This window comes from Nicotiana tomentosiformis, chromosome 7 (genome assembly GCF_000390325.3).
Source record: "Nicotiana tomentosiformis chromosome 7, ASM39032v3, whole genome shotgun sequence".
NCBI lineage: Eukaryota > Viridiplantae > Streptophyta > Magnoliopsida > Solanales > Solanaceae > Nicotiana > Nicotiana tomentosiformis.
In genome coordinates this window covers 126905707-126932653 of record NC_090818.1, presented here as the reverse complement: position 1 = coordinate 126932653, position 26947 = coordinate 126905707, and the positions used below count along the sequence as shown (strand labels likewise).

Sequence of the window (26947 nt, the reverse complement as noted above, 5' to 3'; positions counted from 1 at the left end):
AAGAGCAACAAATAAGGAATTTCAGAAAAATAAAAGATAAAATATAAAATTGTTTGTGACAGATCAATGGATAGTTTATGACAAACCATCTAAAAGAAAACCAACTTCTCTTTTTAAGCATCCTTTGTTCAGCTGCCTCCTTTGATTTCAAAGATTCAACTTTTGCATGAGCAAGAAACCTAGAAGACAGTCCACCAAATAAAAAAAATGTCATCATTAATTGAAGTGAATACGATCAAGAAACAACATGAAGTTTCAGAGCATTCAAGGATATAACAATGTGGTGAAAAGAAGAGGTCTGAAAGAAGGCAAAGGATTCAGGAAGGAGAGAACTGATCTTAGGGTTGTACATCAAAAACCAATAATTTGGAATGGGATATCACCATTGACACCAAAATTCCATTGTAAGAAACTCCTCTAGCATAAATATGCAAGTTTCTTTTATGTTTGACAGCAATTTAACAATATATCTGAAAAAGAATCAACTTTGAGATCTCGATATGCAACTCTAGGATAAGAATGGAGATTTGCAACTCTAGGAAAAGACATGCAACTCTCTCCAATCAGAAATCACCTTTCTATCAACCAAATACCACAAGCACAGCTCTTTAAACCTCAATCTCAAGGATAACGCAAAGAAATGATAGCTGACTTTAATAGTTTGATTTGCATAGCAACTTAAACATAGGACACACCGACCTGAAATGTATATACAAGCTTTAACTGAGAAACGAGATCATGAAAAGAAGAGAACGAGCATGGACTATAATATCACTGTCACCTATGCAGACATCAAGAAGGAAATAAACTGCTTCCAAAGTGACAGAGCTCTTTCGTGCAACATTGCGTACTTCATGTTTTCGTACAATTTGTAGCATGTACGTAATTAAAACTTATGTAAATGGCTAGTGGCTCTCTTTTGAGATATTATGCTTTTACGTAAAGTTGTGTTATGACAGTGTACACGCATAAGGGGATTTACATTCTGTTGCTATCAATAAAACCTTAATCTGAAACCCACCCATCCCCAAAAAATTATGGAAAAAGAAAAAACAAGACAAAGAAACATTATCGTGTACTGCCTAGCAACCCCCCCCCCCCCCCAAAAACCCACATCAGCTTAGTGACAATTTTACAGGAAAAAACGGAGAGCATTAATAAGAGTCAAAATGAAGAGGTTAAGCACCAGCTATTTCAATATCAAGAAACATGAAAAAACGTACGGGTAATAAGAACAAACATTATGTAACCTACCTCCATAACAAAATAACCTTAGGATCAAGATCTTTCTCAATGTTTCTGATCTCTGAGCTATCAATATTCGGCAGCTGTTGCAATGAATCAGAATATAATTGTACATAACGCCGACGAAGATGACATAGGGCTTGAATTTGGTCCCAGGAGAATCTATAGCTGCAAAAGGGCACAACCAAACAATTTTTTTTTGTGAACGAAACATGAACAATATATCCAACAGATCAACATAATTCACTTAAAGACGGCAAAATCTTAGCAAAGATGGTGTCAAAAGCATTTCTTTGTGTTATCCTTTCATTGAATGATAATTAGATACAATCAAGATGGTGTCAAAAGCATTCAGTATATAAATGTATATAGGGTCAACGTATTTCAACCTTTCCTATTTACCATTTACATTTAAAACATTTATATTCTCCCCCTCCCCATAGTCGTCTCTGGTGCCTTTCATAATTCTTCCACTATCTCTTTTCCTTTGTATGTTGCATTTGCCATAAGCGTTACGTCAATCATCACGGGAAGGGGCACAAAAATCTGTATAATAGCCATCTATTTATCTCGTCATATATAACACTCTAGGGGTGTACTTATGCCTTTTCCATTGGATGAAGTAGAGGCTCGCTTCGGATGTCTTGTGTGATAAGAATGTGCCTTTGAGACTTAAATGTAAGTTCTACAAGGTAATGGTTAGACCGACTATGTTATATGGGGCAGAGCGATGGCCAGTCAAGAACTCCCATGTCCAGCAGATGAAAGTAGCTGAGATGAGAATGTTGAGATGGATGTGTGGGCATACTAAGTTAGATAGAATTAGGAATGAAGTTATTCGGGACAAGGTGGGAGTGGCCCCCGTGGAGGAAAAGATGCGAGAAGCGAGGCTAAGATGGTTCGGGCATGTTAAAAGGAGAAGCACAGATGCCCCAGTCAGCAGGTGTGAGAGATTGGCCTTGGGGGTAAGAGGAAGGGTAGAGGTAGGCCAAAGAAATCTTGGGGAGAGGTGATTAGGCGGGACATGGCACAACTGGAACTAACCGAGGACATGACCCTTGATAGGAGGGTGTGGAGGTTGAAAATTAGGGTAGAAGGTTAGTAGGTAGTCGAGCATTTCTCTGTCTTCCTTAGTTCAATAGTATTAGTGTTAGTTGGTATCCCTTTTATTCTTAGTTTGCTATTACCACATATTTTGTGTTGTTACTTGCCTTCCATACGCCCTTAGTTTGTTATCATTTCATATCGTGTACTGTTATTACGGACTATTAGTGCTTCTTTCAAACTCTTTTGCTTTCTTGGGTTTTATTTTTTAAATACCTTGTATTGATATTACTTGCTATAGGTGCTTCTTCCATCCTTTCTTTAGCCGAGGGTCTATCGGAAACAGTCTCTCTATCCTTCCAGGGTAGGGGTAAGGCTGCGTACATCCTACCCTCCCCATACCTCACTTGTGGGATTACACTGGGTTGTTGTTGTTGTTGTTGTTGTTGTTTTCTGATAGGTAAGTGAAAGAATTTTATTGATGTAAAGAGGGGGCCAACTTTAAGAAAAAGTTGGATAGAAGTACATCTAAAAGATAACTTTAGAGTGAGGGTAAAGAGCTAAGAAATTCAGCCAACGCCTCCGGCTCTAAAACATTTGCCGAGGTTATGTTGCACCAAAAATTAAGCAAAAATATACATTTGTGCTTTAGATTAACTACATTGTCCTTTTTGTTATCACCTAGATTTTTACTTTACAAGATACATTTCCACCCACACTTCACAAAGCCCCAATCCAGGCTGAAACACCAAAAGAAAAGATGTTTAAATCATTTACGATCACCAGCTACGCATCTGGATCCTTTTCTGTTCACTCTTATTACAGGTTTTTAGATGCTGAACCACAGAATGCTAACTCATGTCCTTGGAAGAACATATGGAGATCAAAGTCACAACTTAAAGTGGCTTGTTCTGAGACACAGGATAACCTCCAGAAAAAAAAGGTGTTCAACTCTGTAACAGGTGCCATCTTTGTGGAACAAATCCAGAAATCATTAACCATTTGTTCTTGCATATCCTATTGTTTCACAATTATGGAATTTATTTCTGAATATGCTGGATAGTAAATGGACAATGCCTAAAGATACAACTGATTAGATGAGAAGTTGGCATAGAACAGACATGCCAAAAGAAGAACAGAAATGGTGGAGAAATATCCTCGCCGTTGCATGGTGGACTATTTGGAAAGAGAGAAATGCAAGATGCTTAGCTCTATGCAGAGATATAAGACAACTGTATACTTTTGTCTTCTTTTTGGTGTAAAGAGGAATTGATTAATGATGCAGAATCTCTACTAGACACACTCATGCTGATTTCATGTGAAACTGGATCATTCCGTAATGATTTCAAGCACAATTCGTGCAACATTTATAATAGTTACCCTTTTCTCAAAAATATCATTTGAGAACACCAAACACTTACCACATTTTCCTCTGCTGCAATCCTGCACGAGCGGCATACCGCCACCAACTACTGACATCCTCTGAAACGGGCACCATTGGTCTCAAATGAGAAACTTCAATGTATGTCTTATATCTTGTAATGACCTCCATAAGTCTTATCCAATCATGATATTGAACCTGTTATGGTTGACATTATAAGAACTCAAATCATTGCTAGCAGACAACAACTGAACAATAAAAGTTACTTTCTATTTCTTTCCCCTTCCATTAGATGTTGGGAAAGTAGTGGAGATCCCCTGTTTCACCAAAGCAAACCAAAGAAAGTGTACAAAAAGAAAGAACTTTAAGGGATGAACGTTAAAGAACTTAAAGTCAGGACACAACTAAGAAGTTTCTCGAGTACACCAGGAAAGTAAAGGGATGAATTTGATGGGATCAAGTCACACAGTTTTCAGTAGCAATTTGAAAAAGGTCATAGGTAGAAACCCCAGACCTTTCTTCATAGAAACAGTACGTTTTATAAACAAGAGAGTAAAAGAGAAGTAAAACAAGAAAATGAAAAGCAATCTCTCCAAGCCAACTTGTTTATTCCTGTCAGGGGCAATTAAAGCAATTACTAGGGATTCAGAGGAAGAATCTTATGCCAGCTTTAGGATAAAGACTTAGGAAATTGTAATAAATCGATTGTAACAGCTAAGGATTGAAGAGGACAGAGAATAGGAACGCGAATAAAGAAACTCGAAAGCACTGTGTTTTAAGATACAAAGGAAATAAATAGGTGCTTTAAAACAAAGTAAAGGCGCTAGGGCACTGTATGATGCAAGTGCGGCGTCCAAGTGCTTTGATTTTTCATGGATTGTATTTCATTTGGCATTTCTTAAAACAGAACAATTATCACAAATTATTTAGAAAGATTTAGCAACAAAACAAGGTGAAAGACTAGCACCTCATTGACGGTCAACGATACATCACTGATGATCAGAGAAGCCATCTCAAAGGGAACATTAGGATCATTTCTTTCTTGATTTCCCAGACGATGATACTTGAGGACTCCGTTAATTGGTGACACCAAGTAGTTGCGATATTCAGCCCATCCAGATAAGTTTCTACTGTTATTTGAAGGTTCATTAATACCATCTTCAAATACCTGAGCAACGAGAAGAGATTAGAAAGGAATAAAGAGAGAATATCATGGGAGTGGACATGAATCCTATCCAATGGCTAACATGAACATGTAAATCAGAGGCATATTTTCTAACCACAGTCATAGGACAACAGAAAGTAAGAGACAAAATAATAATGTACCTCAATCCATTCTTTTGGAGTAAGATCCTCCCATTTCTTGTCCAACTTCCATGGCTTGCTGTTTGAATCATGGTACATGGCAAGCCTTTCAAGTTGCACCAACTATAAACGAAGAAAAATGCACCCAGTTCAGCAATCATGGTCGTTATTCTTTGCAAAACTAAAAACACATTTACAGTTGAAAACCAGGAAATCCAACCACTTGTGGCATGTAGCATGCTCCAAGAAAAGTAATCATGAAGCATACTAAGGAATTCTAATGTCTGCTTTACCAATTACAAGGAACAGTACTATGTTCTCAAATAATAGAACACAAAACAAGACAAATTTGGTGTAAGAAGATTTTTTTTTTTTTTTTGAATATATTCTAAAATTACTTTTCCAGTATAAAGAGAAAAAGTATATATGTAATATATATATATATATATATATATATATATATATATATATATATATATATATATATATATATCTTTTTTTTCCCTATTTGTAAGTGAAATTGAAGCTTCAGTGAATAAGCAAAAAAACAAGCCAACCACGCTGAAAAACCCCATATTTGTGAGACAGGACTTCGCAATCTCACTCAAGATCAATCAACAGAATATCATGGAAGGGACTCACAGCCTCAAACACCCGCAACTCAGAAAAACTATAACCAGATCGTGAAGTTTATCCGGAATACAGCTTCAGCAAACATGCTATACAAGACCAATTAAGCATGCTATCGAACACTAGAAACGAATTAAGAGGATGTTAATCAGCCAGAAGAACATTATGGACTCATTAACCAAGGAGAGAAAGGTGTGCCAGTTCAAATAGAAGAAAGAAAAATCTACCTTTACTTTGACCAATTAAATAAATTTAGCAATACACAGAAAGCTGGAGTTAGATATGCAGAATCGGTGGCATACAAGTATTTAAGTATCCCAGAAATCACCAAACTTCGAACCTTAGTTTCGTATGTCACTCTTCATGAGTTTGCAGCTCACTTCCCATTGCATCAACAGGTCCAATTACAGAATCAACCCACTAGATTAAGCCTCAAAAAATCCATTCTTAGATCCACGTCATTCCTAGGCACACTCAAAAAAATTTATCTCCTACTAACTGATTCCGATTGACGGCAATATTGTCACTTCTCTGAAAGATCTCTTAGTCTTCTTCATTTCGCCAAATGTCGGGCTTACATGCAAATATAATTGAACTAAATCTAATCTTGTATCTGAATAAGTAATTGCAGACAATCTATGAAAAAACTCTCGCTACTCTCTTAATGGCATTATGTAATCTACCTCACTGTAGAGCGGGAAAAGGAATAACAATATCCCAAACAAGACACAACATTAGAATGGTCATGCACAACAAAGCAAATTATAGATTATAGATACAAGTGCTTTGTTTCACTCTGACCTTGAAGACAGATTGTCACAATTTGGGACAGAGTCAATTTTCTTGAAAATCTTTCGCATGAAAAAGAGAACAACTTACCTTACGCAATTTATCCAAAGCGCCACTTGTATCGAATGTTTCATTCCCTTGTTCATCCATCGTAACTGCTGCAAGCTTTGCAAGAGTAACCCCACAAGAAAATGGATGCCCAGGATTGCTAAATTTGTGGCCGCCCATTATATGCAAAAGAAAGAAAAACAAAGCAACCTAAGTGAGAAGCCATAAATCAAAGATCACAGTTAAAAAACTAAATAATCGAGATATAATACAATCAACGAAATAGGGAAACTCAGCTCAGGTTAGAAAGACATCAATAACTGACACGAACAAACCTGACAGAATCCTCATATCTGACATGGACATTGCTAATTGAAATCTTGAGATTTCCAATTATAGTCGCAATTAATGATCCAAGCCAAGAATTTCCAGCAGGTGGCTGTAAATGAAAAGGGTGACATTAATTTTCCAGGCAACTCAAGACTGCAAGCAGCGAATAACAAACAAAGGTAAAGAGCTTGCCAATGTGAGTAAATATTACAAAGCAATTGATCAGATACTACAGTTGGATACAAATTCAAATAATTAGTCCGAAAGAGAGGACAGAAATGCTATTTTTATGTTCTTTATGCCTACCACATTCATTTAAAGATGCTAACTATCATACTAGAGATTAGAGAAGCAACCAAGGTGGTGCTCAAAGAATCACTATGACACATAAACAAGGAAAAGGTCAAAACCCTTTGATTTCCTTCGCTCCGGCCCCCACTCTTGAACCTTTCAACATAACTGCTTGAGGAAATCATGGCTTGCTAATCTCTCCTTCATTTCAGTTTCCAGCACCACAAAAGCTGTTCGATGATGAGGGCATTAAGCAGTAAATACCAAACATACTGAGCATTAGATGCCAGAAAATATTCAGAATTTTGCCAGGCATAATCAGATAATTTGCATCTACCAGCACAGGCAACGGATAACTCTATCTACCAAGATTTAAGCAGATGATTTTTTTGCCTCTATTGAGATTTGAACCTAGGTCTCCCGTAGTCCATTCCGACTGCATTGACTGTTAAACCACCACCTTGAGTGTTTGAATACTTAAGACTCCACTTTTAATGATACAGCGTGACATGCACCACAAAGTAGCAAATGCTCTCATGCTCCATAGTCCCTCCAAAGTATCAACAAGCGCCAAGGAAGCTACTTTATACGCTCTACATCTCCTTTTGTTTCCCTTTAAAGGACAAGCTATACATCACATCCTTCATTGTACCCAGTGTTGTCTGTTGTATTCCAAACATGGTCAGTACAGTACTATTCACCACAACTGGCTTGCAATCTGACAACGCACTGGTAAATGGTTTACATCATCTCCGAACCATTTGCACATAAAGCACCAGTTGAATGCTGATATATGCTTTAGTCATACTCCTCAAATTTTCAGAAGTTAAGATTGCCCCTTAACAGTTATTCATGTTAACAGCAGAACAAACATACCTTTCTCAGCATTCTAGAAATCTAAACTGAAAGATAGGGAAAGCTTGGGCCCTCTTGTTTACCTCCTAATACAGGATTTTCCCTTTTTAGCAATGTTAAGAATGATTGTAGACATACTTTTATGTAATGTACATAGCTAGCAGAATTATAGGGATTCACAACAGATTTATAGGATCTCCTTTTTTTTAATTCTTTCAATAGTTAGGGCTCTATGTACTAGTATATATACTTGTTACTTCTTGGAATAATAGACAAGGAGATTACTCCAATTTCTCTATATTTTACATGGTATCAGAGCAGAGATATTTGATTCGCCGGCGTTGGTTCAGAAAGTTCGTCGGAGGTCATAGACCAGGTCTGGTACGAGGGAATCAGTTCGGGGTTTCATTTCTAATGTAGACTCGATATTTCCGGTCAGAATTTTGTGGTCTCTTTTTCATCAGACGTCGGTTGGGTAGATTTCAAAGCATTCCAGGTTTTGTCAATTTTGTTTTCTTTGGTCAAAATTATCTTCTTCTTTTTTACTTTCCACTTGCTGATTTGGTGTCTGAATATTATCTAAGGACTCCATATTCTTGGTAAAATTCTCCTCGTTAAATCTTTGGCTTGTTGAGCTTTATTTTGTGAAGATCATTTTAGCGATTGGGTTAGAAGAGAGACTATGTTACTTGATCTTTTGGAGATTTGTTGGGGTATCTTTTTAGTGGAATTTTACTGGTTCCTGTTCCATTATTTTGATACTTTGAGTGTTCTAGTTGAGCAAATTCTTGATGGAACTTTTCGATTATATCAGTTGAAAATCTATTTTGTTTGATTCTCACTTATTCTCTAATTTATTGGGTAAACTTCTGCTTCCGTAACACGTGGGGTAACTTTATTTGTGTAAAGTTCTAGTTGTAGTCAGTTTGTTGAAGTTCCCTTTTGTTTACTGATTTTGTGGACTTATGGCTACGTCTTCTAGTCCAATAATCTTGATTTCGGATGAGTTTCTAAAATTCCCTTCTTCGGTTGCTGATTTTGCAGAGTCAGATAAAACATGTCTTGTCACCTTTTCAACTAAATTGGTGATTGATTCAAGTGCTACAAATCACATGACATGTAATCCAAATATTTTTTCTAGTTTTCGGTCACACAAAGCAACTTCTCCTGTTACTGTAGGTGATGGATCAACTTGTAACAGTGTTGGATCTGGGACTGTTAAACCAATTTCCTCTATTACCCTGTCATTTGTATTAAGTCTACCAAACTTGGCCTTTAATCTGATTTCCGTCAGTAAAATCACCAGAGACCTTCATTTTGTATCGCCTTTTTTCCGACCATTTTTTGTTTTTAGATCTTACAACGAACAAGATTATTGATAAAGGATATTTATCAAGTGATCTCTACATCCTTGATGTGTTTATTCACTTTTCTGTCTTCTATGCTGAAGTCAAAACTCAATTCACTGCTTCGGTGCGTATTTTAAGGAGTGATAACGCTAAAGAATACATGTCAGAGTTATTTCGGTTCTACATGAGAAAACATGGTATACTACATCAGTTTTCATGTGTTGACACACCCTCTCAAAATGGAGTTGTTGAGAGGAAGATCTACTTGTGAGTTGTGACAGCTCGGACACTTTTGCTCCAAATGAAGGTTCCTAAACAGTTCTGGGCTGATGCAGTCTCTACAGCTTGTTTTATGATTAATCGCATGTCATCTATTGTGCTTGGTGGTAATGTACCTTACAGTGTTCTTTTCCCAAACAAATCATTATTTCCGATGGAACCTAAGGTGTTTGGATGCACATGTTATGTTCGAGATGTTCGACCATTTGTTACCAAGTTGGATCCCAAGGCATTGAAGTGTGTTTTTCCGGGCTATTCTCGCCTTCAGAAGGGGTTTCAATGTTATTCTACTAAACTTGGCAAATATCTAGTGTCAACTGATGTAGTATTTTCAGAGACTACACCATTCTTCTATGCACCTCCTATTTTTATAGTCCAAGGGAGGGGGAGGAAGATGAGTGGCTAGTATATCAGGTTACCCGTGCTTTGACAGAACAACCAAATGTTCCTCCATCTCCTAGTTCTTCTATTGAGCACCAAATCAACTATTAAGCCTTCAGCACCTGCTCCAACTGTGTTAGCAAGACCGCCAATTGTTCAAGTTTACTCATGGGGGCGAGAGACAAATGATACATGTCCTGCAACAGTTCCTGCATCATCAGATTCTCCTCCGCCTGATCCACAAGAAAACCTTGACCTTCTTATTGCTCTTTGCAAAGGTACACGTACTTGCAAATTCACATATTAATTTTGTTTCCTATGACCGTTTATCCTTTACATCTAGAACTATAATTGTTTCTCTAGACTCCATCTCGGTACCTAAAACATTGAAGGAAGCTTTGAATCATCCAGGATGGTCTGATGCAATGCTTGAGAAAATACATGGCTTGGAGGATAACCACACGTGGGATTTGGTGGGTTTACCCAAGGGAAAGAAGTCGGTTGGATATAAGTGGGTCTTTACGGTTAAAGTTAATTCACATGGTTCCGTGGCAATGACTTAAAGTCTGACTTGTGGCTAAAGGGTATGCTCAAACATATGAGGTGGGTTATTTCGACACCTACTCCCCAGTTGCCAAACTCATTTATGTTTGCCTATTTATTTCTGTAGCTGCTTTTGAGAGTTGGCCTTTACATCAGTTGGATATCAAGAATGCGTTCCTTCGTGGTGATCTTCAGGAGGAAGTGTATATGAGCAAGCACCCGATTTCGTTTCTCAGGGGGAGTATGAGAAAGTCTATCATTTGAAGAAGTCCTTGTATGGCTTGAAGCAAAGTCCTCGAGCTTGGTTTGGCAAGTTTAACGAGGTAGTTCAGGAGTTTGGGCTGAAAATGAGCAAGTGTGATCATTCATTCTTCTATCAGCAACTGGAACTACTGTTCTTGTAGTATATGTTGATGACATTCTTATCACAGGAAGTGACTATGCGGGGGATTTCATCCCTCAAGTCTTTCCTGCACACTAGGTTTCATTGGAGTACTGCAGGGTTTAGTTGCCAACTTTCTAGTTTCTGCAAGCAAGTCAAGAGTATACTTTCTCTGAGATAAAAAAGTTTCCTTCTGGCTTCTATTTACTTCTACTCCCAAAAAGTATTTCATCCCTCAAGTCTTTCCTGCACACTAGGTTTCATACAAAGGACTTGGGCATGTTGAAATACTTTTTGGGAGTAGAAGTAAATAGAAGCCAGAAGGAAACTTTTTTATCTCAGAGAAAGTATACTCTTAACTTGCTTGCAAAAACTAGAAAGTTGGCAACTAAACCCTGTAGTACTCCAATGATTCCTGATGTGCATCTTATGAAAGATGATGGCCATCCTTTTGATGATCCATAAGGATCCAGGAGGTTAGTTGGAAAATTAAACTACCTCACTGTGACTCGTCAAGATATTGCTTTTGCGGTAAGTGTTGTTAGCCAGTTCATGTTCGCACCAACGGTCAAACATTGGTCAACTTTGGAACAGATTTTATGTTAATTGAAAGGAGCTCCTGGACTTGGCATATTATATAGTAATCACGACCAAACTCGTATTGAGTGTTTTGCATATGCTGAGTGGGCCGGATCCAAAATTGAAAAAAAGATCTACTACAGGCTATTGTGTCTTTGTTGAAGAGAACTTGGTATCATAGAGAAGTAAGAAGCAAAGTGTTATATCTCGATCCAGGGCAAAATTTGAGTACAGAGCTATGTCACAGTCTATGTGTGAGATTATGTGGATCCATCATCTTTTGACTGAAATTAGGTTGGAGCATCCAATAGACAAATACCAGCAAGACTCTGGAGTGACAATCAAGTTGCATATTGGGTCAAATCCGGTGTATCATGAAGAACTAAGCATATTGAGGTTGACTACAATTTTATTCGTGAGAAGATTCAGGAGAACTTGATATCCACTGGCTACGTGAAGACGGGAGAGCAACCAGCTGATTAATTCACAAAGGCGCCGAATGGAATTCGAATTGATTACCTTCGGAACAGGTTGGGCATGATCAACATCTATGCTCCAACTTGAGGGAGAGTGTTATAGAATGAATGTAGGCATACTACAGAATGAATGTAGACATACTTTTATGTAATGTGCATAGCTAGCAGAATTATAAGGATTCACAGCAGATTTATAGGATCTCCTTTTTTTTATTCTTTCTATAGTTAGGGCTATATACGTGTTACTTCTTGGAATAATGCACAAGGAGATTGCTCCAATTTCTCTATCATTTACAAGCAATAACAGATTACTTTTTGAATAGTATATTACTTTATTCAAGGAGGAAACGAACTTCAAAAAAGGCCAAATATTACATCCGAAGATACTAATAAAAAGTTTTAAGAAACACCACAGGACGCATTACTAGCACAAACATATGATGATCAAGTGACATCCATTTATGAAACGGAGATACACCTAGACACAATTAGCGTCCAACAGATGTTATTTAGAAAGATATTATTGCATTGTCTTTGATAGTAGAAGAAATTATCCAAAGTAAATTGAAAAAAGAGAAATGGGAGGAGTGAAACATGAGTATCAACCAATCAAAAATCATTTCAATTTGTAAATAATAGGCAGAGTTTAAAACATACACTTCCCAACTTTGATCTTGATAATGCCTCAAGGGTGGCTGATTCTGCTTCCTGCATCGTCACATTACAAGGGAAAAGAAATAAAGCATCAATGTAAGAAAAAACTATTCAAGAATTAGTTTTTAGAAAGGTGCTATTCAGAAAGAAACTTAGGAAGTTAAAGTGGATCTTAACCGCACAGCAGACATTACAAAGCAACCTTTTTTATTTTGTTGGGAGGGGGAGGCGGGGTAGGTAAATAAAATTTCAAGGGCAAAAAGTAGAACCTCTGACGAAAAGCTATACCGGGAAAACACCATATAAAATTTTCTGTCCATCAAAAGTATCCATATCGCCAAGTATTCAGCGTAAAACAAGAATATCAAAGGGAATTGCACTGAACCATTCTGATTCCTATCATATAACAACTAAACATGGAAGGCAATTTCCTTTCCTATGTTCAATCATTTGTTCTTAATTAAAAGAATGCTTAGTCACATAGTTCGCCCTACAATCCAACTACTCAGTTCTCACTTATATATCGGTTTGATCCAATCATAATAAATATGTGAACTCACTGATCAAAATAAATAAATAAATCTGTGAACTTGCACTAATTTGTATCGAAGAATTTCTCATCTGTTATTTTCCATTCCCATGATATTCCTTGAAAAGTCTCAGAACTTTTAGACAGTTTTGGGCCCAAATATACGATGCCAGTTTGCTTTCTAAGGATTTGAATATACAACTGCAAGTGATCCAATCCAGCATCCAAATGAATACAGCAACAATTGATTCAATCAACGTTAGATTCGTCATTCCAGATAGTTCTTCTATCCTCATTACATTACAATTCTATGCCCTTATCATCCTATAGTGCTCCCATCTTATCCAATCAGCAGAAAACGATCAAGCTACTTTACAAAACAACATTTGAAATCTGAAAGCTTTTGTACACATCCAACACCGCACAAGAGCTTGAAGTGTCAAAAAGCGTTCACATTAAAATTTAAAGAAGCCATGGGTGCAAAGACAATCCATCACAATTTTCCTGCGATCACCCAAGCTAGTGGAATCTAAGTGAAGAAGTAGCGATTGGTACAGTTAAAGAGACCTAGTGAGCATCACGTTGATGAGAGAATAACCTCACCATGCCTCCTAGATAAATTGATTTATTGGTTTTTTTTTTTTACTTCATCAAAAAAAAATCTTCAGAATTCCAAAAGATGCCACTTGGAAGGGTTTCCTTATCTTCCTTGGGAGGCAACTATTCTCATGCAACCTTGTCACTCTTTTTGTTCTTTTTTCTGCGGGAATAAATACAAACTTGCAGTTCCACTTTAACTCTCCAGTCTCCACTTCATCTTTTACTCTAGTAAGTAAAGTATGAAAAAAGAAGAGATGTTGGAAATGAATTGTTCAATTATTCCCTCAAGTATGTTGGTGTTTAAATTATAAGTAATCCTAAAAAGGAAATGATAGTACTTCCTATACCTAATTACACAGTTATAAGGACTCTAAACATCTCCCATATTTACAAGGAATGGCCTCTCGCCATGTCAACAATTACCTAATTCTTAATAGTAGCAAATAAGACCAAACAGCTAATAAGAGATTTTCTTCAGAGGGATAGGGATGAAGTCAGGGATGGGGGTTATTCCCATAGAAACACAGGTGTGCCTTCCTAAGGAGGAGGGTGAACATGCATTCAGAATTTTATGAACAACTGCATCCCATCACTACAACAGTAGTGACACCTAGCATAGCCACCATTCAAGTTAAATCATCCCATTGCTTCAGTAATCAAGAGAATGGTTTCTATTTGACCAGTATTAGCAGAATGAAGAATAAACATGTTAGTAATAGGTCAAACAATATATATTTAAGAGAAGAAGTCCAACTTAATAGGAGTCTTTGACAATAATCAAAAGCATTTGACGAAGTAAATTGGATAAAATGAGTGTCCACCTCTATTTGTTGAAGTTTTGCCTCGAAAAGTTTTTCTCGGTCTTCTTCCTAATGAGAACAAAATGAAAACATAAATTAATTTTCTGCACTACTTAAATATGCTTTCTGAACATTAGAGATTTCAAATAATAAAGTTGCAATATATCATTGCGATCGAATCAACAGATGTTGTGTACTTGCTACCTTAAGAGACCTTCCATCAACAATAGGATGAGCTAAAATGAAGACTCTATCAATAAGAACAATAACAGGCTCCTTGCCAAGACTTTTCCAAGGAACCTATATTCAAACAGAGAAGTGATATTAGAAAGCAAAAACATGGCATAGAACAGTCAAGGAAAAAAGGGAGAGCTATACAAGCAAAAAATATGCGCACCTAATTTCTAAATGTTTTGGATACAATCTTGGTGTAAATTACAGATACTAGATGAGGGATGGCCCGTGCCAACATGTTAATTACAAAAGAAAAAGGGTTGACAGTGTTTGATTTGGCTTTTTAAGAGCATCCATGTTTTATTTAATTAAAATAGTTTGTGATGGATTACAAGCAAGTTTCATGATTGCCCATGCGACGGGAACTCGGTATTTTGTGGGCTTTAGTTACTTAGGTGACTTAAAAGAGCTTTATTACGCTGATCATCTACGAAAAAAGAAATTTTGAAGATGATAACAGGATTGTGACAACTATACCTTAGTTAATAATCTCACATGATTCAAAGAGTACCTTCTACTTTGTACTGGGTGGGTGTGAGGCTAGTCTGATAAAGTTTTGTCTTAGACTGCTAGTGGTTCATGTTGTGTTCATATTATTTTTCCGTTTTCATAGTACCTTGCCATTGTTATTGGTTATTGTTATTGCTTTTTTCATCTATTTTCTGGTTCTTACGATGTTGGTATTATCTTTCTGGCCTCTGTTGTTGTTACTGATCTATTGTCTCTTTTTGTCTTCTTGAGTCGAGGGTCTATTGGAAACAGTCTCTCTACTCTGAAAGTGGCTGCTTCTAAACCCTATGGTTCACATCGATTACCCTTAGAATTCAGGTTGGGTAGGGGAAAGCCTCTCAATCCCTATTTGAAGGCGAAGATGATCGATTCTCTTTTTCGAAGGAAATTAACGCCTAAGGAGATAGGGCTCTTTCCAGACGAGCTGGTGTTCGATGGTGAACGAGAGATAGGTAGTTCAATTCCTTCCCTTAGAACAGTACTTGAGAATTTCTTACCTCATATGGCTAAGGGGTAAGATCTGCGTACACACCCCACTTGTGGGATTTTACTGGGTTGTTGTTGTTGTTGTTGATTCAAAGAGTACCTTCACTCTGAATAGTAAAAGCTATTGCACTTCCCAATTAATTATTTGAATTAGAAATTAAATTCTTGGGATAAAAAATAATTTACTTCAAATATATAAGTGTATGAAGTACAAATAATGTGGAGTGAAAAACAAAGCCCGGAGAATATAGTAAGGTAGTCTTATTACCAACCACGTTTTGTCTCCTTTATCTCAAATTTCAGAAAGATAGTATAATAGTTTATACAAAATAATTTTTGTTGCAAAATTCATACATCCATTTCCGAAGAGACTATTTCTCCACATGAATTCAAAAACTCATTTATGCTTCTTTAAAGTGTGCACTAACTTTAATGAAGTAAGCATCTATTACTATTTTGGATACTAGCAATAACAGATTCGAGCAAATATAAATGATGGCTTGATTAGAGGATTATTTGAGGGCAAATATTGTAAAAACAGATCAAAATAGGGCAAAAAGAAACTTCTGCAAAATTTACCCTGTACATTGTACCTGAAGCATCAGACTCAAAGGTTGTTTTATTTTACTTGAAACCCAAGGATAAAGAAGGTAATAAAAGGGGAAAATATGGGCCAAAAGAGACAAAGAATGTCCTTTGATAAAAAGATAAAGGGAAAGGAAGGAAACTCATTAGTAGGTAAAGAAGGTAATAAAAGGGGGAAATTACTCATTAGTGAAAGGAAGGAAACTCATTAGTGAATTTTTACATATACATTTATGCTCCGCGTCAAAATTACAGTTGAACCTGGCGCCGATACATTGCATCCGTCTCTAGGCCAAAAGAGACAAGAATGTCCTTTGATAAAAAGATAACGGGAAAGGAAGGAAACTCATTGGTAGGTAAAACTATTGAAGCTCAATGCACGGCAACGTGATCCGCAGGTGTTGGCAAGTTGCACAACCAAAAGCAGGCATCGTTCCCGCTTATATAGAATACTGTTAACTTATCAGAAGGATAAAACAACAAAAAAAGCAAAAAGATATACCAACTTTTTACCTTAATTTATCAAAAATATATATTTATATATACCAACTTTTTGATATATCGTGTTACATGTTCCACATTGGTTTGGAAATGGGTTGTTATCCTCTTATGTGGTTTTGGTCATTCCTCACCACATGAGATAGCTTTTCGGGTTGAGTTTGGCTCAAGATCTAGTTTCTTAACATGGTATCAAAACCATACCCATTGGTTTAGCCAATGTTCCATGTTATGTTATCCACGCTCTGACGACCAGGTGTGAGCTTGCCGAAGCAGTGTTAAATGTCTCACATTGGAGGAAGGAATAGGTTATTATTTTCCTTATATGATCTTGGGTAATCCTCACCCCATGAGCTAGAGGTTCATTTTTTTTTACATATCAAAATGGTATAAAGTAATTCTTTGTTCTAATACCTCGACATATGCTAATATTTCCATGGAATTTTGTATTGACCAAAACAATTGAAAACCGCTCAAAGCAGGCACAAAATAAGGACCTTAGTAAGCACAACATTACTGTAATGACAACAAATCAATATAATCACAATTAGAGTAAAATTGTGACAAGTTTATGCTTGAGTAGCTACACTAGGTATAACAAGTAAAGCACCTTTGAATAGAACCTATAAGAAGCACTGCATGAGAACTACAAACCACGAAAATCATAAAGACATAAAGTAAATAATTTGTAAAAAAAAGGATGATTGACTTGCTAGAAAATGGCCAAAAGGTAACTGAAAACAAATCAAATATCAGAATACCTTAAGAGTTATGGTTCCAACAAAACCAGCTTTGACAGTAACTGGTAATTTCAAGGAATTCAAAGCCTCTGCCTTCAGTTTCAAGTCCTTGAGAACCACATCACCTATAAAAGAATCTAAAGTTAGTAACAGGGGACACCAGCATGAATTTAGGACGCCAAGCCTCTTTTTGTTTTTGACAAATGAAGGTGAAATTAGATTGTAACAGGGGATACCAGCACAACTTTAGGACGCCAAGCCCCCTTTTTTTATGACAAATGAAGGTGAATTTATTTATTAAAAAAAAAAAGGAAGGACACCACGCATTTCGATAGAGCGCAACAAGGATCCTAAAATTTGCAATATTATAAAATGGTACACTTGTAACATGGAAATTAGAATCACCTACCTTTTAGACTGCATTTTTCTTGTCAAATCAATACACTAATTACTCATTAGAGAAAAAAATCACCAACACTTCAGCTTGCAGCTAGTATAACGTGAATAAAGTAATTGAATCGGAGATTTAAAAACCATATAGGAAATAGAAAAATATGAATATACCTTTCCATACGCTGATCCTCAATGCCTCTGCCGACAATCCATGGACGTATTCACCAAGATATCTTCGAAGCAAATGCAGAACCTACACCATGTACATAATATTGCTCAACAAAGCTAATATAAAAAATAAAAAAATAATATATATATAAAAAGGAGGAAAAAGAAGTAACAGCAACAAAACATGACATGAATAAATTGCTTCTCGTACCTTTTCCTTAATTCTGTCAAATACGATTTACTAAAAAACATTATTTCTCATAAATTGTTTGGTGCTTATGGTTCTCATTGTTTAATTATCTATTGCTCTTTCAATAAATGAAGGTTCATTTCTCTCATGTTGTAGTCTCAAAGAAAAACACCAGCCATTTCTCAAATGTCTAATAGCCATAAAAAACAGCTACAACTATTTTTGCCATGTTAAGGTGTTGTTATTATACTCACAAATCTAAGAACGTTGAAGAAGTGCGGTCACATGAAAAGTTTCCACCTATTTCTCTCTTGAAAATAAATGAAGGTTTATCACTCTCAAGCAGAGGCGGACCCAGGATTTGAGTGCGACGAGGGCACATTGTATTTAGATATGCCAATAATTAGCAACAAATTTGGGCGTGCAAGCCTTTAAAAACTTAGTGATTATGATAACAACAAAAAAAAAAACCAGTGTAATCCCACAAGTGGGGTCTGGGGAGGGTAGTGTGTACGCAGACATTACCCCTACCTTCAAGAAGGCAGAGAGGCTTTTTCCGGAAGACCATCGGCTTAGGATAGGTAAAAGGAAGGACAACAACAACAAGCATACCAATTAGAAAACTGAAGCAAAAATACAAAACTAAATACACTAGGTACTGCAATCAGAAAGCCGACACGAAAGCAATAACAAGTAATCACAAAAGTCAAGGGATACGAGAATACACAAATAACAATTAATCACCTACTAAAGCTACAGTTACCGACAAGGCTCGGCTACCTGTCCTAACCCTCTACCATAAGCCTTCTCTGAGTCGATGAACACCATATGTAAATCCCTCTTCCTCTCCCTATACTGCTCCATCAAACTCCTAACAAGGTGAATAGCTTCTGTATTCGATCATCCCTGCATAAATCTGAACTGATTTTCAGAAATAGTCACAATCCTCCTCAACCTTAGCTCCACCACCCTCTCCCAAACTTTCATAGTATGGCTTGGTAACTTGATGCCCAGGTAGTTATTGCAACTTTGGATATCACCCTTGTTCTTATACAGCAGGACCATCGTACTCCATCTCCATTCTTGGGGCATCTTCTTCGTCCTAAAAATGACATTAAATAATCCAATGAGCCACTCCAAGCCCGCCCTACCCACGCTTTTCCAAAATTCCACCGAGATCTCATCTGGACCGGTCGCTCTCCCCTGCTCATCTTATGCATAGCCCCCTCAACCTCTTCGACTCTTATACGCCTACAATACCCAAAGTCCCGACGACTCTCTGAGTGTTCTAAGTCACCTAGCTCAATGCTCCTATCCACCTCTTCATTCAGGAGTTTATAGAATTAAGTCTGCCATATTCGTCGAATAAGTGCCTCATCCAACAAAACTATGTCTTCCTCGTCCTTGATGCACTTCACTTGGTCCAGGTTACGGGCCTTACTTTCTCGCACCTTGTCTAGCATGTACAATTTCTTATCCCCTCCTTTGCCTCCAGGTTCTTCATATAAGCGTTCAAATGCGGTCGTCTTGGCCGCAGTAATTGCTAATTTTGCTTCCTTCTTAGTCATCTTATATCGCTCCCTATTCGTCCTCTTCACCTCCTCATCCACGCTCTCCTGAAGCTTCAGATATGCCGCTTTCTTGGCTTCTACTTTGCCTTGAACCTCAGTACTCCACCACCAATCCCCTTTGCGGCCACCAGAGGAGCACTTCGAGACCCCTAATATCTCTCTAGCATCCTCCCTAATGCAATTCGCAGTCGCGGTCTACATACCACTCGCGTCCCCGCTACTCCTCCATGATCGCATAGCCATCAACCTATCCCCAACTCTTGTGCTCTGTCTTTAGTCAAAGCTCCCCACTTGATCCTAGGTAGACCAAACACAGTCCATATTTTCAATTTCATTAACAGCATATAGTTCCTTTTCCAGTGAATCAAATAAGTACTGTTACTTGACTTCTCAAAGTAGTTAAATTAAAGTAGCATATAACACAACAGCTATAAAAATAGTAGTTCAGTAACTGGCATCAAAAAAAGTCCACTACTTCGAATACATTACTCAGAAAATAGGTCGAAACTAATTCACCTCACGAGTTTCAAATTTTAATTAATGAAGAACCTGTAACTCTAAAAAACAAATGCAGTTATCGAACATAAAATATAGTACAAACATTGAATAATTCATAACGCACAAAAAAAATAGAAAAGGAAAATAAAGTGAGAATGAGAGTTGTTTACATGAGCTTCGAACATGATGATGAATCGACGGCGATCTTTCACGGCGGCAGGAATCGAACGCCGATATAATTAGCGGCGATCACCGTTCAAATGCAAGCTGTTCATTTACAAAGATGTGATGAAACCCTAGCACCTTCTCGAAGATCGACACGTAGCTTTGGAAGTTTTTGGAGGGGAAAAATGGCGAGGAAGGGGGCTGATGAAAGTATACATAAAAACGCATAAGCGGTCATTTCCAAATACTGTGCATTGCAGGCCGTGCGGTTTTTTTGTAAAATGGGTCGGGTTCTGTCGGGTTAAGAGGTTGGGTAACGAACACGCATTTAATGTTCAAATTGGTTTGGGGTGATTCTATAATTACTATAACTTGAAGGTTATATTTGTAATAATTGAAAATCTCGAGGATTTGACCTTTTCGTGTGTTTAACATTACAACTAAGTCCGCGTTTTTGGAGAAATTCCATTTGCTCGTTGGTAGGATTATACTACTAGAAAACATTGCAATTTAAACTCACGGCAAAAATACCTCAAAATCCCCCTAAACTTATCGCGAATTATTAGTTTTCTCCACAAACTATCTCGGGTTCGAATTACCCCTACACTAGATAACTGAATTTAAAAATTCCCGGGTCACATACGCGTAGTTAAGTGTATGCACGCGTGATACATTTGGACAGTTTTTCTTATTTGTACTCCACGTAGGCCAAATAAAATGATATCAAATTTTTATACTAATTACTAAAGAAAAAAAGGGAAAAATAAAGAAAAAGTAAAAGGCACGCAAAACGTTAGAAATAAAACATAAAGATTTCGTTTTTCTCTAAACCGTTATCTTTCTTTCTCTCTCTCTAGTAGAACTCTGTCAAAAAATCTCTCAAATGCCTCTCCCAATTTCACTTTGATTTATATAGAAATTTTGGGTTTTCGGTCTCTAAATATCTGATAATCGATTTTTGGTGAGTTGTTGAACCTATGTTGCTGATTTTGTGGTTTAATGTATGTCATTTGTTTTTCCAATAGAGTAGAATAAGATTTCAATTGTGGTGTATTTCTGATCGTTTGTGGTTTCTTCTCCGGTCGTCAAGCTTTTTCGGTGGTCTTCTTCAAATATTTCAAACAGACAAAATCAAAAGATTAGGGATTTCAAGCTTTACTTTTCGATTAGGGTTTTGTGATATATAACAAAGATGAATATCGATTTGCTTTCAATCTTCTATTTTCTTGAGTTAAAGCTTTCATAATTAAAAATTTTATGTATAAAATCAGTGATTTTGTGTATGCACGGAGTGTAGGGTTTTCTGTAATAACTTATAAAAATTAGGGGCTTTTTATTTTTATATTTATGGTTGTTTGGACATATGTTATTCATGTAATTTTAGTTATTTTAAAGGTATTGCAAGAACTTTTCTGCTATTTTATTTTAGCTCACTGTTGGTGGAATATTTTTATGTAAAAGTGAATCTTTTTCTGTATTTTATTTGTACCTAACATTTCTTTAATATGTTACAATATTGTATTATTAATTTTAGATGTTAAATATTGATGAATTGTGTATATGGTTGTAGGTTGTCCCATGACTTCTAAGTACTTTAATTTTAGATGGAAAATTAATGTAATATTGGTGAGTGAAGTAGGGCTAGTTTTTGTTGGAGGTAGGACTGAGTATTCCTTCAACATTGATTTGATCACTTATCTATCCCTGAATTAGTAGATATTGCAAAGGATTTTGGGGTTACTAAGTTGGGAACCACTTATATTGCACCTTCTAAGGGTGGCAAATTGGTAGAACTAGAGAAAGACAAGGATTTGTTAGACCTTAGAGTATTGTTGAATGATGGGGACACAATAGATATATTTATCTGCAATGACTCTAATTTTGAGGATGTGGGGCATGTTGGCCAACATGTGAATGGTAAAAAATGAGGTGGTAGTCAATTAACTAATATAAACGGGGGTAGCAGGGAATCTGAGCCTTTATTTATTCCACATCCACAGATAATTACACCAGCTCTAACTATAGATCTAGATCTAGAATTTTTTACTACTCTAAACACTTTTGGAAGGGTTGGAAAAAATATAAGAGAGGAAGTAGATGCTGCCAGTGGTGATGTTCAGAGAGAAGGTTCTGCTAGTGGAGATCTAAACAATTCCATTACTTCCTCTGAAGAAGATGTAGGCACTGAGGATGAATTTGAACTTTTTGATGATTATGGAAGTGATGTTCATGAATAACTTAAGGTTGTGAAACATGATCTGAAGGCTTACAAAGAAAAGAAAAAAAAAGGGGAGAAAAAATAGGAAAGAAAGACATGATGGGTTTCTAGGTGAGGTTGGACTAGATGAAGGTTGTGATGATATTGATAAAGAGAGAGAAAATCTGAAGGATAAATTGGGAGGTGATGATGATGAGCCATATTATGAATCATCAGAGGCTGACAGCTTTGCTAGTGAATCTGAAAGTGAAACTGTCAGTGATGATAAAGTAGCAGAAGAAAACTTGAGGGCAAGGAGAAAGAGTAACAAGGTAGTATATGACCCTTCTTATGAGAAAGTTATTTGGGAGATTGATCAAGTATTTAAAAATGTGAAAGAGTTTAAAGAGGATTTGACAAAGTACGCTGTAAAGAAAGGGGTTCAACTAGACAATTATTAGAATGAGCCACATACAGTTAGGGTGGAGTGCAAATATAGTTTCCCATGGATGATATATGCTACCAAGGAAGGTAGGAGTTCAAATTTCACAGTCAGGACATAAATGCCATAAGACCAATATTAACTTTCTTTGCAATTCTAAATATCTAGCCAATCATTATAAAAAGAGAATTATTTCACAACCTACTATTAAAGGGTGTGAAATACAAAATCTTGTCCGGGAAGACTTTGGTGTGTATGTGGGTAAGGCTATTTGTTTAAAAACAAGAAAATTTATTTTGAAAAAAGTCACGGGAGATCATATTGCTGAGTTTGGTAGACTTTATGACTATAGAGATGTGCTTCTACAAATAAATCCCGGTAGCACATGTGTAGTTAAGGTAGCTAATTTAGAAGATGATAAGAAAGAGTTTATAAGCTTATATATATGCTTTGCTGCTATGAAGAAGGGATTCATGGAGGGTTGTAGAAAGTGTATAGGACTGGATGGTTGTTTCTTGAAGGAGATATCCAAAGGACAATTATTAGTTGCGGTTGCCCATAGCATGTCCTGTTGTTGGGACTGAACAAAAAAAAAAATGGATATGGTTTATAAGGATATTGCAAGATGACTTACAGCTTAGAGATAGAAATGAGGTCACTATAATAAGTGACATGCAAAAGGTATGATACCATACTACTATTTATTGCTTTTTACTGTTTTTATTGTTATTTATTATTTCCTTTTACTTTTTCAAGGTTTGGTTAGTGATGCTGAAGAAGTATTTCTAGCTTGTGAGCACAGAATGTGTACAAGACATATTTTGTCAAACTGGTCAAAAAATGGAGGGGAATTGAGAGAAGGGAGAAGTTTTGGAGTTGTGCTAGAGCAACATTTGAGGCCGAATTGAAAAAAGGCTAGATAAATTAAATACATTGGGTCACAATATTGTTGAAGATCTTATTTCATACAATAAAGAAAGATGGTGCAAAGTCTACTTCAAAGAATTCTCTAAATGTGACAGTGTAGACAATAATATGTCTGAAAGTTTTAATGCCTGGATATTGGGAGCTAGACACAAGACAATTGTGTCAATGCTAGAAGAAATTAGAGTAAAGGTCATGATAAGGATAGCTAAGATGAGGGCTTGTCACGATCTAAAACTCGACATTTCGTGATGGCGCCTATCACAGAACTAGACAAGCCGACATTCACAATAAAACTAGGCATTTTGTATTAAAAATAATATGAAGCAAGTTTAACAGTAATAATTCTCATAAATAGTCGATATAAACAATTGCGACTCAAATACAATTTTTCCAAAATCCGGGTGTCACTGAGTACAAGAGCATTTATACAATAACATAGTCTGAAACACTGTCTAAGAAGGTAGAACAATATAGGTAAATCTAAAATATAGAGAAGGAGAGTCAAGGTATGCGGACGCCAAAGCAGCTACCTCGATAATCTCCAAACAGGTAAAACTCCAAGATCAACAACCACCATGCCCGGAAGTACCTAGATCTGCACACGAGGTGCAGAGTATAGCGTGAGTACAACCAACTCAATAATTATCGTAAATAAACAAGGCAAGGTAAGAGAAGCTTAAATTATTGATGATACTAGCTATTCCGGTGTGGTTCTGCCTTCTTAAACTAGACAGAATAATATTTAAAACCAACGCATCAAATTTCGTGAGAAGAATATACATGTGTGCATGTGCAAAAATTCTCAAATGCCCTGCTTAGACAATATCATGGCATGTAGAGGAAGGAAACAATGAAATCGGATAAATGATATAAAAAAATACAAATTTCACATGCTGCACAGACAACTCATATTTTAACAATAGAACCTGCACAAACAACTCACGTACGACACGGACAACTCACGTGTCAATAATATCAATATATGGATTTACATGGATAACTCACGTATTACACGGACAACTCACGTGCCTATAATATCAATATATGAATCTGCACGGACAACTCACGTGTGACACAAACAACTCACATGTCAATAATATCAATGTATTGATCCGCACGGATAACTCACGTGCCAATAATATCAATATATAGATCCGCACAGATAACTCACGTGATACACATGCAACTTACGTGCCAATAACATAATCCGCCCATCATCGTCACAGGCCTCCAGTCCAAACATATCATACATAAGCAATTAAACAAGTATATATGTATATGATGAATGAAATAAGATTCTCGTACTCCTGGAGTGGTATAAATGGCATGCTAAAGTGTAGGCATGTGCAAAATGTGCTATCGTAGTTCAAATCGACAATTTCATCACTGAAAAGCATTCATCAAGTTCGTTCGGGTTAAATCTCTAAGTAGCCTCAGCATGGCTCAAATAGATCACATAAACTGTTACAACATGTGAGATATCATAGCTTAAAGCTTAACAGTCAATTCTAGGCTTATAAGAGTCTGTCTACAACCGGAACATGAATATATGACCCTAGTGTCCGCACATGCCCACGCATGTGCGCACCCAATAGCACGTGACTATCACAACAATTCAGGCAACTAATGTCTCAACTGAGTTTAAATATGATACTTATCTCAAGCAAATTGAATCACTCCGCTAGTAAGCCTTTGCCTTGCAATTGGCCTTCCAACGCCTCAAATCTGACCACAAACAACTCGATACAATACCACAAGCTATCAGAATCAATTCCATATGAAAATGCTAAATTCTTAATCAAAAGTCAACTCAAAAAGTCCAAATCACGGACAAACTCCTAAGTCCAAAATCACACTACAGATCTATCAGAACCGTCAAAACTCTATTCCGGTGCCATTTACACATAAGTCAACATCCGGTTAACTCTTTCAATTTAGGCTACCAACCTTGGGACTAAGTGTCCAAATTCATTCCGAAACATCCCCGGGACCAAACCAACTACCCATGCAAGTCACTTAACAACAATTAAGCATAGAATAAGCAGTAAATGGGGGAACGGAGTAGCAGCACTCAAAACGACCGGCCCGGTCGTTACATCCTTCCCCTCTTAAACAAACGTTTGTCCTTGAACGAGTCTAGAATCATAACTGGAGTCTCAAATAGGCGTGGATATTTGCTCTGCATATCCCGCTCGGTCTCCCAAGTAGCCTCATCGACTAGCTGACCTCTCCACTGCACCTTTACTGAAGCTATGTTCTTTGACCTCAATTTTCGAACCTGCAGATCCAAAATGGCCACCGGCTCCACATCATAAGTCCAATCACCATCCAACTAAACTGTGCTGAAATCCAAAATATGAGACGGATCACCGACATACTTTTGGAGCATGAATATGTGAAACACTGGATAAACACTCGATATACTATGCGTCAATGCAAGCCTATAAGCCACCTCCCCAATCCTCTCAAGCACCTCAAATGGGCCAATATATCGAGGGCTCAACTTTCCTTTATTCCCAAACCTCATAACACCTTCATGGGCGAATCTCTGAGTAGTACCTATTCCCCACCATATAAGCAACATCATGAACCTTCCGATCGGCGTAGCTATTTTGTCTAGACTGCGCCGTGCGAAGCCGATCCTGAATCAACTTAACCTTGTCCAAAGCATCCTAAACTAAGTCAGTACCCAATAGCCTAGCCTCACCCGGCTCAGACCAACCTACCGGAGACTGACACCGCCTCCCACACAAAGCCTCATACGGAGACATCTGAATGCTCAATTGGTAGTTGTTGTTGTAAGCAAACTCAGCAAGCGTCAGAAACTTCACCCCACCCCCCACCCCCGAAATA

At 37.1% G+C, this 26947-nt stretch overlaps 1 protein-coding gene and 1 long non-coding RNA gene across 2 annotated transcripts in view; one reads left to right on the top strand and one right to left on the bottom strand.

Moving 5' to 3' along the window:
• LOC104120739 (uncharacterized) overlaps positions 1–20786 on the bottom strand; it is a 105173-nt gene extending 84387 nt beyond the window's left edge. The window contains exons 1-13 of the mRNA XM_070179739.1: positions 20534–20786; positions 18108–18189; positions 17565–17668; positions 14695–14790; positions 14512–14559; positions 12565–12615; positions 6778–6881; positions 6485–6602; positions 4997–5098; positions 4638–4838; positions 3711–3868; positions 1255–1413; positions 87–179 (exon numbers count right to left, since the gene is read on the bottom strand). Coding sequence (XP_070035840.1) covers positions 87–179; positions 1255–1413; positions 3711–3868; positions 4638–4838; positions 4997–5098; positions 6485–6602; positions 6778–6881; positions 12565–12615; positions 14512–14559; positions 14695–14790; positions 17565–17668; positions 18108–18189; positions 20534–20548 — 1331 coding nt within the window. The 5' untranslated portion in view covers positions 20549–20786. The remainder of the gene's footprint in view (positions 1–86; positions 180–1254; positions 1414–3710; positions 3869–4637; positions 4839–4996; positions 5099–6484; positions 6603–6777; positions 6882–12564; positions 12616–14511; positions 14560–14694; positions 14791–17564; positions 17669–18107; positions 18190–20533) is intronic.
• A 543-nt stretch (positions 20787–21329) lies between these two features.
• Positions 21330–24225, top strand: LOC108945447 (uncharacterized). Its single transcript, XR_011409255.1, has 3 exons — positions 21330–21489; positions 21619–23848; positions 23924–24225. It is a non-coding gene; the product is annotated as an uncharacterized lncRNA (long non-coding RNA).
• The last annotated feature ends 2722 nt before the right edge of the window (positions 24226–26947 follow it).